The 17,242-nt window shown below is 38.7% G+C and overlaps 2 protein-coding genes across 2 annotated transcripts; one reads left to right on the top strand and one right to left on the bottom strand.

The window, feature by feature from the left end:
- Positions 1-11: 11 nt before the first annotated feature.
- LOC114153340 (nuclear protein 2-like) lies at positions 12-1,048 on the bottom strand. The gene is made up of 2 exons (XM_028031824.1): positions 705-1,048; positions 12-310 (listed from the first exon to the last, which is right to left on the bottom strand). Exon 1 carries the CDS (start codon positions 968-970, stop codon positions 740-742), a length of 231 nt encoding a protein of 76 aa, XP_027887625.1. The 5' UTR covers positions 971-1,048; the 3' UTR covers positions 12-310; positions 705-739.
- Positions 1,049-3,158: 2,110 nt separating this feature from the next.
- Positions 3,159-16,971, top strand: vkorc1l1 (vitamin K epoxide reductase complex, subunit 1-like 1). The gene is made up of 3 exons (XM_028030505.1): positions 3,159-3,455; positions 8,534-8,643; positions 11,558-16,971. The coding sequence occupies exons 1-3, from the start codon at positions 3,265-3,267 to the stop codon at positions 11,782-11,784; spliced, it is 528 nt and encodes a 175-aa protein (XP_027886306.1). The 5' UTR covers positions 3,159-3,264; the 3' UTR covers positions 11,785-16,971.
- The last annotated feature ends 271 nt before the right edge of the window (positions 16,972-17,242 follow it).

The raw sequence follows: 17,242 nt of genomic DNA on the forward strand, positions 1-17,242 counted from the left end.
AAAAAAAAAAGTTTAAAATTGAGACATTTTATTTAATTTAAATACAGTGTAGTACCATCTTCACCCACAGACATGGCCATATTTGTACAGCAAAGTTAATCAAGCACACAACTGACCTATATAGCTCAACACTAAATATTGTTGCACAGCTGTAACATGAGAGGGGTGGCTCCTGTTACAGGGCAGGTTAGGAGTGGAGCGCTGTCTCCTGACTGATGAATGGCTATGCCCTCAATGTCACAACCTCCATTTGCTGGATCAGGAAAGGCAGAGACTCCTGGCCATGGTCAACACGAGAAATCCAACTGATCTGCAGGGAAACAGTGATAAACAGATGTCTGAATTAGACGTCCAATTCAGCGATAGGTAGAGTTTGTGCATTATAAACACCAATGTTTTTGTATTTTTCAAGTTGTTAAGTTGCCTGAATTTATACATCTGAAAGATGTTTCACATTTAACATATAAGAACTATATTTAACCAACAAGCCTCGTCATAAAATAGCCGCGTCAACATAATAACAAATGTTCAAATCCAACGTGGCAAAATGTGATCAAACAAGGCCAGCTGTGTTCTGCTCAGACATGCGGCCTGTGCAGCTTGACTAGTCAGCAAAATCTCTGCATGGAAAAAAAAAAAAACAACAACAACAAAAAAAAAACACATCGCTTCCCTATTTAGATCATTTCTACTATGATTCTCACCTATAAATATCCAGAAAAACAAACAAACAATGGCATCACGAGGACGCGCTCTTGGTTCTTCTGCGCTTCATTTGGCTGTTGTGATATTTTTCAGCGATCTTCCTCTCGTGCCCAGCGGGGCAATGGCGGTTCGTGTTCAGCTCGATCTCCCTCTTGGTTCTGCCCTTGCCGCCGGCGTGGCAGGAGTATTCGTGCAGGTTGTAGTAGTCGTACTGATCGTAGTAGGCCTCCTCGAAAGAAGCCAGTCTTTCCATGTCTGTCGCCATTTGGAGACGCGGAATAGCGGCTGTTTATCCTCGCAGTCGGGTCTGGGAGCAAGTAAACAGATGATGTCACTCTTTGTTTATATTCGCAAAGTCACGTGATGGCGCCACCTTCTCTTTGGTAGTTATTATTATGCTGTTGTTATTACTGGTGTGTGCTAATGTGATATCTATGGAAGCCCGTTTCCGCCACTCTGTTGAAAAAATAAAATAAATTATCTCATTATAATGAGGTAGTCAGTGTCTCATTATTTTTGACTTTCCTGATTTTCTTTGGAATACCTTTTCTACATAGTGTTATTATCTTGTTTTCCTTTACTGCATCTTTCTTTGAATTGAAACTCTCAGTTTATTCCTACCTGTATTTTTCTTACATTTCACAGCAGCCGCCATTGTTTGGATGATGCAGCACGCAGGAAGGCGGCATAAGTCGCTCTGAGAAGCAGACGCAGGAATGTAAAGAGGAAATTCACAACGCAAGGTGATTGTAAGGTAGCGGAAACGACAGGAAGGAAATAACGCTCATAAATAAAACAAAGTATAATTATTTGATTAAAGTACTTTGTAAATAAATAAATGACTGAATTGTGAAATTCATTAATTTATTTATTTACAAAGTATTTTGATTTATCATGAAGAGAGACAAACACAATTTCGATTTCATTGTATGTCCTGCGCATGCTTTGAACTGACAAAAAGTATCTTGAGTTGCAAGACATAATAGGGAAATAAAGGTTATTTTAAATTTTAGTAGTCTACACGCAAAAAAAAAATGAATTAAAGAACATTTGTAATACGGAGCAATAAAGCTAGTAAAGCTGAATTTTGTTTTATAATCTCAGTACAAATACGAGCTTTTTCAGAAGACCTTCATATGTCAATATGTCCTTAAATGAAAGGGTGAGCATAGTGGGTGTGACTGGTTGGGGTGAGAGTCTAACAAAGTCCAAATTCTGTTGCACCAAGCTGGGTTGATATTGTGACACTCCAAAAAAAAAAAAAAAAAACCCATAGGATTTACAGCACTTATTACAACGTGTTCTAAAGCCACAGCTCTATAATCTATATAAGCTATGATGCTACCAGTGGTGGCGCGACTCAGTGGAAAGTTTAATATTAAAGAGATAAACATGAAAAATGAACTGTGATAAAATTCCAAGTTTAAAAAAAAGACTGTCCACTATTTGATGTGCTTACTGATCAGGCTAACTATAAAGGTTACACTATTAGGGGAAGTATTATTAGCAACACTATGTATTTCTTTGCCTTTTTTTTAAAATATTGTGGTAAGTATATAGTTAAATTAGAGACAAATTGTCTGAAGTGCAGAAATATACATACATATTGTATTTATAGTAGTGTATTTTTTGTGTTGGTAGTCCAAATGGTTTAAAGCACAGGTCTCAAACTCCAGTCCTCAAGGGCCACAGTCCTGCAACTTTTAGATGTGTCTCTGCTGCACCACACCTGAATAGAATAATTAGGTCATTAGCAAGACTCTGAAGAACTGATCTACACAAGGAGGAGGTAATTAAGCCATTTCATTCCAGTGTTTTGTACCTGTGGCGCATCTAAAAACTGCAGGACAGCGGCCCTTGAGGACTGGAGTTTCACACCCCTGGTTTAAAGGGCTGTTTTCATGTGTAGTTCCATCTCAACCTTACACAAACAGACATAAACATGCAGTGAATAAATTGATTTTCAATCAGTTTTTTGGACCAAAGAGTTAATAATAATAAACACATTTTCACTGAGGCTCTTTATATGTGTATATATTTGACATTTGAAATTGACATGTGACTGTATACAAAGTAGACCAGCAAATATTGCAGTAAGCTTACTGTAACGCAAAAGAAAAAAAATCCCCATATTCCTTAGAGGGCTCCGTAGATTAGGTTCACATGCATGGCAGCCATATTCTATTTTGAGGTCTTAATTATTAAGTTATGAACTCTAAGAACCTTTTTCTTTTGTTTTCCCAACATTGAAATAAGACTTGTACTTTGGTTTTATTTTATGACATAATTAAACAAAGAAGAAAAAGTCCCATTGGATACTATTTCGAAACGGCTCCCAAAGTGGTGGCACCCGTACTGAAAGCGGCATTTACAAAAAAAAAAAAAAAATCAAAACTACTCTGAGCCGTGTTGCTTGCCATAATAAACCGCCAGATAGCTGTTCGGTAGCGGCCCGCCCCTCACGGCGTGGCGAGTCCTGACGCTTTTCCACGTCGCAGCTCTGCCTCATAGGCGAACCAGCTGCGTGTGTATGCGTGTCTCCAGCTAGGCCAGAGAGTGATGGCGGCGCCCGTCTTGAGAGTGTCCACCCCTCGGTGGGAAAGAATAGCCCGGCTCCTCGTCTGCCTGCTGGGCATACTCCTTTCTCTGTATGCGTTTCACGTCGAGAGGGAAAAGGCCCGGGACCCGACTTACGAGGCCATGTGCGACGTCAGCACCTCCATCAGCTGCTCGAAAGTGTTCAGCTCCAGGTAATTTGAATTCAGCAAAGAGCGCCTTCTGTGGCGCTCAATGAAAGCTGGGCTGCTATTGTGGCAATCTGGGAAGGGTTGCGCGCTTTAAACTGTCAAATGCACTCCGCTAATGTTTGACTGCTGCCTTGGACCGCAGAGACTTGACTGTAAAACTGCCTTTTATTACTGCAGGGATGCTGAAAGATATTTGCTAGGCAGAAAACCTCCAGAAAGAAGCTCCCTGCCTGTAGTTGATAAGCACAACATTAGCTTTTTAGCTTGGCAAAGCTAACGTTGCTAACCGCTAGCAAGCAGGCTACCGTAAGTTACTTTTAGCCGGCTTTCTTTTAAGTGAATAACGACGGATAAATAATTTATTAATTGTAGTTTTCCAACATATTTAACCCAAACTTTATCTGCTTGGTGAGAGTAAAGAAGAGGTGGTTTGAGCTTATTGAAATGTTGGTATTGTTGGAAGACCCTTGACTAAAACTAGAATTTCTTGTGGTTCGGGCTTTTTTAATATCGCCTGTATTTCGTTAAATAGACGGCGCTCGCTTGTTCGTTTATCATTAGTCCCCAGCTTTCAGTCTGACCCACGGGTGTAAGCGTTCACCCTGGACAACTGCAAAAACGGAGAGCGGTTTCTGAGCATAATCAGGCTCAGGTGCCAGTTGCACAGACAGCCGCAACTCAGCTGATGGTCTGCTGCTACTACTGGACTTTGTGTTGTTTCTGACTGGTTTAAGACTTTTTGACTTTAAACGTTTGGTCCATTGCCCAATTTAGGATTTCAGTCTTCAGGTCTAACATGAAGGGGTTTTTGTCCAAATTCTAAAAGAAATGCAACTTGGACGGGGGAAATAAAAAGCAGTTTTAGATAGAATGGTTAAGACAGTAAAATACTCACTAGTAAAATGATTTCGGCATATCATTGATACAATGTTTCCCCCAGGAAACTTGCTAAGCCCGGTGTTTGGGTGCCAGTGCAGTCATTCATCCAGCAGTCTGTTGTGTTTTTGAGTTAAAAAATGTTTAATGTTGGCAGGAAATTTTAAAATATCACTTGATAATTATGTGTTATTGAAAGAATGAAGATCAATACCTGAACACCAACTATAAAGTCTTAAAAAAATGCAAACATTTTAAAACTACTTAAATAAGTAAGTAATGCTTTAGCCTGGTGGGGACACAAGTAAAGCCTGGTGGCCCGCCAGGCTTATAATACACTGAGGGAAACCCGTTATTTTAGCGATATGGCTTGGTTTCAGACTTAGCACGTCACTGTAATTTTTGTCACTAATTAATGATTTCAGTTTCTGAAGTGACCTATATGCACTGATTGATTTAAGAGTTTAAGTTTCTGTGCCAAGTGTGTATGTTTTTTTTTTTTTTTTTGGTCAACCAAGACAACATTTTCACATACCGTACACCAGAGGTGTCAAACTCCAGTCCTGGAGGGCCGCTGTCCTGCAACCTTTAGATGTGCCTCTGCTGCACCACACCTGAATAGAATAATTAGGTCATTAGCAAGACTCTGGAGAACTGATCTACACAATAAGGAGGCAATTAAGCCATTTGATTCCGGTGTTTTGTACCTATGGCACATCTAAAAACTGCAGGACAGTGGACCTTGAGGACTGGAGTTTGACACCCCTGCCGTACACCAAGTATCACTGTTTAATTCAGGATAATGCATTGCAGATTTGCAGGGAAACAATCCCCCACTTAAAAGCCAGATGTAGTCTCTGCCTTCTCAGTTGTTTTGCAGAGCATACACAAATGACAAAACCCAACTTGGCAGAATAAAAGGCCACAATGTCTCTGGAATGCAGACTGTTGAAGACTTGTTGCATATTTGTTTGATGATGAGTCGAGTTAGTCCTGCCCTCTTCAAACCTGAATAAATTACCAGCTGTAGGCATTTCCTCGTCAGCCAAACATTTATTAAAAACTTTCTCAGTGTAAATACGTAGTTCCCATGGCATGGTTACCTCAAATTAATGGATATAAAAAATATTGATACCTGGTCCTGCCTATAATATATACAAGCATTTGCTGTACTTTCCAGGTGCTTATGAGACGGAATATTATTACCTTTTTGTCATTTTACACTATATAGAATAGCAGTGGAAGTCTGATGAGCTGACATTGGCCTGTGAAATCGTTGCCTTATCTACTATCCTGCAGGCAGCTGGTTGACAGACATGACATTCATTGCTTGTAGTTTTAAAAAATATATATATTATTTTTACCTTCAATAAAGTGATGGGATGCTCCTCTTTAGGGACATTCCCTTGACTGTCCCTAATAAATAGCAAATGTAATGTTTCTTTTTTATAAGCAAAGGATAAGTGTTATAGGCTTATTTCAGACAGCCAACACTATGCAGTCGAACTCCCCTAAAATCCTGCAAAAACTTCTGGTTTCTCCAGGACTTTCATAGGAATGCTATGATTGAAAATTTGAATATTTTTAAAATGGCGGTATTTGTTGGTTCTGGAAGCCTGCCCATGAATCACAGTATTTTACATATGGGAATTTCTTGATGTTATCAGGGTCTGTATTATTAAAGTGACTACCCATCAGGTGATGATGTAAAACATGTATTCACAATAACAGGTTATTTTTCTTTTAATGGTAGAAATCTTTCTTCCATCTTTCAGTTCAGTTCTACAGCGCCAATTTACAACAAATGTCAAAGCACTTTACAAAAAATAATTTCAGTCCAATTACTATAAATTATCAAACTGTACAATAAGCTCAATTAATTATTCAAAGTAGCTTAAAAAGCTTTTATCTAAGGAAACTCAGCAGATTGCATCGAGGCACCGACTTACAGAATTCACTCCTTCTGGACTTGTGTTGTCGTTGACTTTACAGCAATCCCTTGTAATGGTCATGTATGTAGCAACAGTGGAAAGGAGAAACTGCTGTTAACAGGAAGAAATCTCCAGCAGAACCAGAACCTGACTCAGGACAAGCAACCATTTGCCACGACCAACTAGTGGTCTGCCACAACCGATGGCTGGAGCTAAACAGGATTAAGACTGGCAAACTTGTGTCGCTGTAGTTTATTTTATACATTTTAAATTGTAGGTTTTAAATAAACTTTTATTTTGTAAGTATTTCCTCGTCATCTAAGCGTTTATTTAAAAACTTGGCTGACAAGGAAATACTTGTCAGCCATTCATTGTAACACCTGTCGCAATGAATATAATAGATGAAACTGAAATAGCTGACGTAAACTGATGAGCTAAAATACAGGAATTAGCTTGAGTTGTTCAGCAGTAAAAACGTGCTTTGATGAGGATTTGGCTTTTTAAACTGTTACATGTCACATTAGCGGTACTCAGACTCAGTTTGGTGCTGAAAGGTAAATATTAAACAAAATAAGATTGAAATTTTGACCTCTGAGTACCAATGAAATGCAAAGTTAAGAGTCGGCAACTTTTGCTGACACACCCTTTGAAGTCGAATTTTTGACTTGTAAGGTTGAAGCTAACTGCACTAGTGTTTTTTTTTTTTTTTTTATTTCAATAAAATGCACAAGAAAATTCAATAAATTTATTTCAATAAATCAGTATCTACGGCCGCTGATTGAATTCGATTACTGACTAATCGTAGGTGGTATCATGGGTAATCCCAACAATTAGCAAAACTTTCTGGTTTTCTGACTAGCAGCTGATATGAAGCGGAGTTTGGCTGAATGCCGTTCTGTGATCCAAAGCTGGCTCTCACAGTTGAACTGATTCTAGCTACTTCTGATCTTGGATTCAGATGGAAACCTCTTAAGAGAAATATAATGGAGAATATTTCGAGAACCCCCGTGGGAACTGTGAATTTGAAAACAAGTGTTTGTGACTTCAGCAAACGCCTCTGTAGAACCTGCGAGCAACGGAAGGGAGATGGGGAATTTGATTTAAGTCATTTCTAATTTATAAGCAGTAGATTTGGGTAGAGGATAAGTCTACTAGGTGCCAGCATCGTTGGATGTTTCAACCAGTTACGCTGCTACTTAAGGAGCCTTTTATCACCAAAGGTGTTGCTTTTGAACATAATTTCTGGTTCAGAACAGTCATTAAGATTCCATCCGCCTCGTTAAGCTTGGATGTTGGAGAAAATTAGCGCACGCACAAGGTTTTGTAGCATTGAGTAACTTTCTGTGCTGTGTGAAGGACACAATGTCACCATGTGTTTACTATTGAACATCTTCACTGAGTCGAACTCTGATCTCTGTGCCAGACGTTTTAAATTGGCTGTTAATGGAATCCTTATGAGAGTACACACACTCTTTCTGGAGGCCTGCTGTTTTTTCCTTTTTTTCTACAAACCTTTTCTGACTGCAGCTTTGTAAATTGGAACAAAAATTTTAGTGAAGCTAAAACTGACTGAGGTGTTTCTATCTCAAATGCAAAATGTATATATTTTTGTACAGTTTTGGCTTAATTACTGCTCTGAAGTTTCTCTTTTCACAAAATACCCCTTTTTTTGAGTCTGTGTGTCCTTGTTAATGATTAATCAATTACTAAATTAGTGGGCAATTATTTAAGTAATTGATTAATTGCGATTTATCCAATAAATTGTTTCAGACCTAACTCAAATCTGTCACAAATGGACCTGGTGAACTCTAATGTGTAAGTTTTAATTCATGTTGTGATAAACATGACGGTGATCATATGAGGTGGTCAAATAGTCTGAGCTGATGTTATAAAGATTATAAAGCTTTCCAGGCTCAAGTTGGAAGCATGTTTTAGCACAGCTCCACTTTGAAAATCGCATTGTTGCTCAAAGGTAGTATTCCCAGTTTTCCAGGAAATGATGTCTACCTGAAATTCCTTGAAAAGTAGGTGGAAACCCCCCCTTAAAGAAGAAAACAAGTTTTTTTGTTTTTTTTAACTGTAACATCAATAATGGGCAAACCACTAATTCTGTCAATTTTGCTCTCTAAGAATTCCAGGAAGTTGCATCATTCCCTGACTGCAAGGACATGTTTTATCATTGTTACCTGCAGTACTCGACTTTGTTTTGTTGGATTTCCTGAAATAAAATTGTCCTCTTTGGTGTTTTTTTTGTTGTTTTGTTTCCTGGTCTAGGTGGGGTCGAGGATTTGGACTCCTGGGCTCAATTTTTGGGAACGATAGTGCGCTGAACCAACCCAACAGTGTCTACGGGATACTCTTTTATGCCTTTCAGCTCTTATTAGGTAAGATGCAATTTTAGTTGACGCAACCTGTTGCGAGCGCCGCAGATTCAGGAGACTTTTCCTCTCGCTTCAGGCACTGCCTCTGCTGAATCTCCCCTCTTATGTTGCAGCTAAATTTTGACCAAACTTGACCCAGATGCCCCCTGGAATAATATCAGACCACCATATGGAAATGATATTTGTCCTTTTAAATCTAGGGTATCTAATGAAATGAAGGCAGCATCAAGTGGGTTGACCCCTAGAGATAAACATTGCTGTTGCTGAGCAATAACTATGAACATTCCTCCTCAAGTGCAGCTTGTTTGAACTTGAACGCTTCTTTGTCACAGACACGTTGTCCTCCCATTAACACACGGTGTGTTGATGGGAGTTATGCTGGTAGACTCGCTCGGCAACCTGGGCTCAACGCCGAGCGAGAGTTTCTTTTTAAAGCCAAATCAGTTACCGCATATGTGACTGAAACAGCAGCTCAGTTCAACTAAGAAACATGGGAAACACTAGAGGCTGCTTTGAAAACTTTGATTTCTCCCATTTCCTTTGACCTGTCCAAAAGTTAGCACCCCTCTAACTTTTAAACTGTTTGTCATGTAACGACTGTAAACTGAACTTTTTTTCCACTGCAGTAGTGGATAAGGGTGGGCAGTTATAATAATAAAAATGATTATTAAGAAATTTATTCTTGTTTTAGATCTTGAAAAACATTCCTATTTAAAAGAAGCCTCTTCAGGATGCCACTTACTTAAATAAGTGTGATTTAAATCGTTAAATGACACAAATTTTTGAATTTTCTGCTATTTATTGGTGTTCTTGTTGCAAAAACAGTGCAGGAAATCATAAAAATTTCTGTTTTTCTTTAAACATTAACTGAAGTTTATAGTGACACGATAAATAAAAATTCTCATCATGAAAATAAATTTTTCACCATAAATGCATGCTTGTGATTAGAGAAAATGACGCACAACTTTCATAAGAAAATTTTAATCTGAAAGTCTTGTGGGATATGTTTTTTTTTTTTTTTTTTACCAGCTCTGCAGTAAAAACATATTTTTGTGTCTATTGAAAAGGAGAGCATTTGCAAACAGCAAGCATTGCCACAGAATTCTAATTAGATGGACGTCTGGGCTTTGACTACACCATTATTACAAAGGAATGTGCTAATAAACCCTTCCATTGTAGCCCTGTTGACATGTTTTCCTCTGGTGTTGCCCTGTTTTAGCTTCAGCCATTTTCCCACAAACACTGACCTGCTTCCCTGTCCCTGCTGAACGAAAAGCATCACTCCTTCGTGTACACCATTTTCTACCTCAGATAGAGGGAATCTGCATGTTGCCAAGAACCTTTAATTCTGGCCTTATCCTATTGGCTCTGACTACGCATCCTTACAGACCTCTGCACAGAAGTTGCAGTCGATACTCTTCTAAAGTCTGTCACTATTCGTTTTGCTTTCTTTTTATTAGCTTCCTTTGTGTCGTTATGACCTTGTGACAACACTTTAAAAACGATCCAGAAAGGCTCCATCCATTATCACTTCTGTAAACAGTGTGATGCTGTGTGACGTCGGCGTTCTTCTTCTGCACATGCATATCGTACTCGGGATGTAACCTGTTCAAACAGAAGTTTGAATGACCATGCAAAAAAAAAAAAAAAAAAAAAGATTTCATCAAAAACAATCGTAATTGAGCATCAAGATCTGCTGTTTGAGTGTAGCCTAGCCAAGCTTTGAGGCCTCCGTAGAACAGCTGGATTTATACTGAAGTTAAATCACATCTTTTTAGTTGTGATTGCTTGTTCTGGATTTTATTTAGGGGAATCCAATTAAAGTGGGTTGCATAGAAATGCACACCACACTTTTAAAATTCACAATTAAGTCCATCATATAAGCTTACAATAATCCTCATTTTTCAAGGGGTGCAAATATGTTTACATGTTAAACGTTGTGAATCCAGAATATGCAGAGCGCGACTTTAAACGCACATCATGTCAGTGAATGAGACATTGTGCTGCTCCAAACAGTTATGGACCTCAGTGTTGGTCAGAACACATAACAAATGGTGGTTATTTCAGGGATAAGTAGCAAAATACCCTAAATGTCAGCTCATTTTTATTCTATAATTATTAAGGCTTACTTTGTTCATACCTGCTAATGTGTTGGGCCCTACTCAACCTGTTTATGTGGATTAGAGCTGCAACTAACGTTTATTTTAGTAATCGAATAATCATCTAAAAATATGACAACAGATTTTTCATTTAATCCTTTATACATTAGAAATGCATTAAAAGATTCAAATAAACAAATTCTTTAAAAAAAAGAATTGAATTAAGAAAGTAAAGCTAAGTGAAGCTAAATCTATGCCAGTTGGAGTTTTTGCTAAAACCTACTTGCAGACAAAGGTTGTTTTTTTTACCTTGCAAAATGTATATATTTTTTGTACGGTTTTGGCTAAGTACTACTCAGAATGTTTTTTTTTTTTTTTTTTTTCCTTTTCAGCAAATAGCCTTTTTTAAGTTCCAATTAGCAATTGATTACTAAAGTAGTTGACGATCATTTCAATAATCGATGAATTATGTATAATCTGATGAATTGCTTCAGCCCTAACACGGACCCTTCAGGTTTAGGTGGATTCTTGTAAATGTGAATTGAACAAAAGCAATAATTCCCAACTGTTGCAATGCACTGAAGAGACCCGGACTTCAAAGTCTGTGACCGCACTTCATGTGACAACACAAAATGACCAGTCAGCTGAGCTTTTAAAGGTGAATGTCATCACGAGGAGGCGCTCAGTACAAAAGGAGAACTGTCTGAGTCCCAACGCCTCGGTGGAAAGCGCAGACTCATCAGCTTTGGTTTCTTTTCTTTTTTTTTTTTTTGTCCCTCTCTGCTCAGCTAAGCTTCCGTTTGTGTTTCTTGCCGCAGGAATGACCGTCAGCGCAATGGCCGCCCTTTTCCTCATGACGACGTCCATCTTGTCGGTGGTGGGTTCGCTTTACCTGGGCTACATCCTCTACTTTGTCCTAAAGGACTTCTGCGTCATCTGCATCACCACATACGCGCTGAACTTCATTCTGTTTATCCTCAACTACAAGCGACTGGTTTACTTGAATGAAGCCTGGAAGCAGCAGCTTCAGGTCAAACAGGACTGAGCTTCCGAGAGGGGGCACGACTTCAAAGTCAAAAAGAAAAAAGAAAAGCAACCTGATAACAAAATATTAAATAAAAAAAGAAAAAGTAACGCAACCTCTGAACATTTGACTTGCCACCAGGAGACCTTGCTTCCAAACAATGTTTATTCTGCTGTGTGTTAGAAAAAAATGAAGAAATTTAACTTAAATGTTGGGCCTGACATCTCAATATTGATTGCAAAATCTGAAGGATTTGTAAGTGAAAGATGGCTTTTGTTCCATTTGATCTCCCTTCCTCCCCTCCATTTAACCTCTCACTTATGGGCCCAGCTGCCTGGGTGTGTGGGTGTGGGCGGAAAACACAACGCTGCTGAGGTGGAAGTACCCGCACAGGACGCACCTATAGGACAGCTCTGCTCTGAACAAAAAAACGGATCGCAGACTGGAAGAAGAGGAGGAGACGGAACATTAAACAGTGAAATTGACAGATCATCTGTACTCAGAGCTGAGCAAAAGTCCCCAAGTCAAAACAAAACGCCCATTTGGTTACCGTGTAAGTCTGCAGATAAGGTTTTTACAGCAGGTTGAGAAGAGGACGATGCAACAATTACCATTTATAAAGGATGATTTGTTTTTTTTTTTTCTTCCATGTTTACACTTTGTAGTACATTTTTTGTTTTGATTTTTTTTGATGAGGACCACTAAATAAAACATGGGACAATGTGAGATACTGTGTGTAGATCAGTCAGATGTTTTTTTTTTCTTTTTTTTTCTCAATTCTGTACATAGCTGCTGAGCAATACACCGGGCTAGATCGTGGCATAAATGACACAAAACCCTGACCAACAAAGCTTAAACGGTAAGAAGATGACAGGAGATCTGTAAGGTTGCGTCCGGGTGGATGAGTCTGAGGATGTGCTCGGGACGTCTTCCTGCTCCGTAACAGCCTGGTCGGGCTTGCCGTTCAGAAGGCTCTTTGTTTTAGAAGTGAAAGTAATTACATCAGAAACAGATCTGCAGGTTCGTCACTCTTTGCTCAAAAGCACCCTCACTCTTATTTTCGTCGTGTGTAAAGCATTCCTGACCACCACACAAGTGGGATTCTTTGAGACTTATGTGCCTAAAGGAGTGTTAATGTGAATTACCTTTTTTGTTTTTTTAAAATATTTTAGTTTTGGGGATAATCCGGAGGGAGTTGATGTCGACACCAATTTTTCCTCATTGTTTTATCGTCACGGGACATTTTGTTGTTGTAAATGAAGAGCATTGGCATGGGCTCGTGTGGGACTCTCCCGGTAAAACTACAGTATCACAAATTTCAGTGTTTATGAAGCAGAATATGATCCCTTTTTTGCAGTTCTGTTTTTTTTTATAGAGTAACAATGCTACTAAACAAGCTGGTGCTAGCTGGGGAATCAGTCAGCCTATCTGCAGTTAGCTTCCAAACAGAAATGCCACTTGTAGTTTGCCAACTCGTAAGGAATAAGCAGTGTTAAGCAGTAGTTTATGGACAGAGCTACTTTAGTGCACTTCTTTCAGCCTGCTGGCTGGCGGTGTGTAGCAACATTTGTGAACATCCAAGGAAAACTGGTCAACTAAACACTTTCTTTGGTTTGAGTTGAGGTAGGCTAGCATTAGCTGGTTAGTCAGGCTACCTGCTCAGGCAGCTCACCAATTTCTCCTTTGAATAAGTTCCAAACGACCCAATTTGTCTTTTTAACCCTCCATGCAACGCTCAGGAGGAGTATTCCAGATGTCATAGTTGGACAGCGGGCAAGTGGGGGGTCCCGTCAGACCATCAGTTCCCGAAACCACACGCACACAAAACTGGTAAAAACACACCCGGCGGTATAAAAGATAATTGGACCCAGTCTCTTAAGACCGTGTTAGGGTTAAGGTAGCTGACTGGCTTTGATCAGCAGCACGTGTGGGAGGGGAAGCGTTGCATTCTTTCTACGCTCCATGGAGTCAAAGACAAAGAATAGTTTTGTCTTTCTTTCTTTGGCATCTCGTTAAAATCATCTGAATCAGGAACACTATAACAAGAAATTTTATTTTCTGTGTGTGGTGTTTTGTTTTTAAACCTTTGATCCCGGTAACCGGTCCATGCCAGGAAGATGCCGCCGAAGTGTTTGTCCCTCTTGTCGTCTCACGAGGTAGCAATAGGCTGCTATACTGTGACCATCTGTGCATGGTCACAGTGGCCCACTGGCAGAGGCGTCTTTAGCCTCCCGGGTACACTAAAATTGCCTGGCTTTCGGTTGCCTGGTTCGGTTGGCATACGGTTGGTGGGGTGTTGGTTGAACGGTCCCATGAAAAACAAAAACTAGTGCACTGTTGATGTGAACTGCACATGTGAACCAAGGAGTTAGATTTACTAAAGAACTAAATGTTGCGTTTAAGCCATATGTGGATTTTGTGTTGTTTTTTTTTTTGTTCTGATAGGACAACCAAGTCCCTCACTGTTGTTTTAAATTGCACCAAGTTTTAGATCTAACAGTCAGGTGAAAGCAGAACTAGACTGCTCTACGGAGAAAGCAGATGTAGCTTCTAGAGATTCATTTTTCTTCCATCCAGAGGTCATCGTTTTTTCTTTTCTTTGTCCTTCACATGGCCATAACACAGTCTTACACTTTCAAAGATCTGTAACAGTCACTGTAATAAATGTAATGGTGTGATTCATCTGTGGTAATAAACCATCTCGCCTATGGTTCCCTTAGTACGATTTGCATCCTTCCTGTTGTAAATGAAGGGAGTGTTGAGGTGCTAATTAATGTCTAGCTGTGCTTTCAGTGACGTGCTTCTCGAGACGAATTGTGAAACCATTGGAAGTAATGAATCTATCCTGGCATATTGTAACCTGTGTCACTGCTTGTTTCAGTTGACCATTTTCCGAGGCCAACAACGTGTTTTAGCCCGAATTATTTTCCCCCCTTTACATTCCAGGCACACATTCTTTTCTCTGCAGACCATAATTACTTATTACTTATTACTTTTTTACTTATGAAAAAGGCATGGGCTGCTCTGGATTTCTCATGGTATAAGCTGATGGAAAAAAAGGCCACAATATCAGTACAAGATTTTCACAATGTGTAACAATTTTAAACAGAAAAGCAATGATTATTATTAGTTTTAATATAATTTAATCAGTTGTCTTGTGCTGTTTTGACAAGTATGGAAGGATTTTTATTTTTTCTCCAAGTAAGGATGAATATTTAAGTATTTAATGTTGAGAATTTCTGGATTTTATTGCTTATTCCATTTTAAAGTTATTAGAAATTCTGGAAAAATAAAGTTACATGGATTTACTTTTTGTATGACATCGGGTTTGTGACAATTTGAGGATTTTTTTTCTTTTTCTTATTGCCAGATGAAACTCATTCAAATATAAAAAGAGCAAATTCACCGCATTTTTTTGGCCTCTGCCAGCTTTTTTAACTAGACCAACATTTATGATTTAAGTTAATCTTACAATTGAAAATGCTTCATTTTTCCAAGATTTTTCTGAAATTACGGTATTACTATTCACAAACAGATTTTAAAAGATTTCAATTCAGGATCCTTCAGTCCAGACTTTTCAGTGTTATGCATTTTAAACTGCCTAGATGCCATACAAATAGTGAAACAGCCCTTTACCACACTGCCAATTCACCGTGTTTCATGATCGCTGAGGGGTACAAAAACGGAGCATATAAGTGAATTACAAGGGGATGACGATGTAAAAAATCTGAAATGTAAATGTCATGGGAACTCTGAGTAATTATTTCGATACAAACTCAAGTAAAAATACTTAATCAAATAAATACATTGGAAGTAAAACAAGTTATTAGCTGGCTAGCTCCTCTGCTAGCTAGCCTGACGTTAGCTGCTGAACAGACATACCACGCCAACTGTTTTAAAGTCTTTAAGAAGAATTGTTAGTTTCTACATGAGTGCTTGTGTTATTTTGCAACTGGAAACTGTTTCAAACTGACAAATTGTTTTTTTTATCTTCTTCTCTTTTCGTTCTTATCTAGCACAGCTGGTTAAGCTAACTAACGGTGCGCCCCAACAGGTGCGGGAGAAACGTTCAATCTGGCACATTCTGTGGCATCACATTAAACGATTCTTAAAGTGTAGGAATGGTGCGACCATCAAATTTTAACATAACGGAATTGTGCAGTTTTAAACCTGAACAGTGACAACCAGCCCCAGCTAATGACTATTTTATTTTGCATTGTACCAGTCTGGGTGGGACTCCTTATGGTCTATATGTAGCTTTTTTAAAATGTCAATAGGAACCAATGGCTGCTTAGACAAGATTCTGTGTTGACATCAGTTTGGTTTTCATTGCCCGTTTTGGGAACATTGTATGTAAAACCAATTTCCATCTTCATAAGGAATGAACTTATAAAGAGTAGCCTATGGCTTTTTATTTATTTTTCTCAACGCAAAACAAACTGACATTAATCTGCCAGGCTCTTCCTGGAACTAAATATGGGCCTGGTCGTGTTTACGTAGACCAGGCTGTGTGTGTAGGCTTGCATGAGTGTGTAGTCACTCATGCAAGCCTACTTACACTAATTCTTAAACGTGACTTTGAGGAAAACGCAGTTAGGAATGTTGGGCATAAAGGATCACTTTGTCGTTGGATTATTTGATGTGAGAGCGATCAATTTTCCATTCTTATTAATATTATTTAGGCCTAGAGGTATAACTGCCATGTTAGTTGCATCACTAATGCCAACAAAAGTGCCTTCTGTTTGATCACCCGGCCTCGAGCCAAAGACGAGCAACAGTAACAGCCTTGTAAGAAGAAATGCACCAGGCACGTCTGCTTGCCTTCCTAAGGATGGAATCACAGAAATTGGAAATTCCCAAAGATTTAACATCCAGTAACGTTACAGTGCAGAAATGTGTTCGCCAATTACCAGACGGAAGACCCTGTCAAACCCTGTCGTTCATTGTTTTATTGTTCCTAAACCCCACCATGTAATTCTCCTCTTTTTGTCTAGATAAGAATGGTTTGTTTCAAAACAGTACACTGTTCAAATGAGATTGTAATTTTCTTTGATCAATTTTGCCCTTTAGCTGTTTAGACTGTTAACACCGAGTTATTTTAGTATATAAAAAACAACCAAAAAAAAAAAAACTAAAGTTGAGAGGCTGGAGGGCTTGGAATTCATGTGTCAGTGAAAATTGTTTATTAAAATTCTTTGTGGAGGAAAACTTACTGGGTTTGCTTCAATTGCCACAAATGTTTTAAAATGCTGTATTTTCTTACATGGACAAGTGTTACACTAATGGTAAAAATGTGTGGAGAAAAAAAAATCTAATTCATTTATCCTAAAACATTAAGAAAGCCAGGTAAAGTGGAGCTGATTTGAACCTGTTACCTTGAAATGATACACCATTAAAACATTCTCCCTGTAAGTGTCATTTTTAGTCATTTAAACAAACAGCAGTATTGGCAACATAATTTATCAGTATATTATATCAT

The sequence above is a fragment of the Xiphophorus couchianus genome, chromosome 11 (genome assembly GCF_001444195.1).
Source record: "Xiphophorus couchianus chromosome 11, X_couchianus-1.0, whole genome shotgun sequence".
Classification (NCBI taxonomy): Eukaryota; Metazoa; Chordata; class Actinopteri; order Cyprinodontiformes; family Poeciliidae; genus Xiphophorus; species Xiphophorus couchianus.

Excerpts from the sequence above, each read along its gene's own strand:
- vkorc1l1 (XM_028030505.1), top strand. The coding sequence starts at position 3,265 with ATGGCGGCGCCCGTCTTGAGAGTGTCCACCCCTCGGTGGGAAAGAATA. Across the intron at positions 3,456-8,533 it reads TCGAAAGTGTTCAGCTCCAG|GTGGGGTCGAGGATTTGGAC; the intron begins GTAATTTGAATT and ends TTCCTGGTCTAG. Across the intron at positions 8,644-11,557 it reads TGCCTTTCAGCTCTTATTAG|GAATGACCGTCAGCGCAATG; the intron begins GTAAGATGCAAT and ends TTCTTGCCGCAG.
- LOC114153340 (XM_028031824.1), bottom strand. The coding sequence starts at position 970 with ATGGCGACAGACATGGAAAGACTGGCTTCTTTCGAGGAGGCCTACTAC.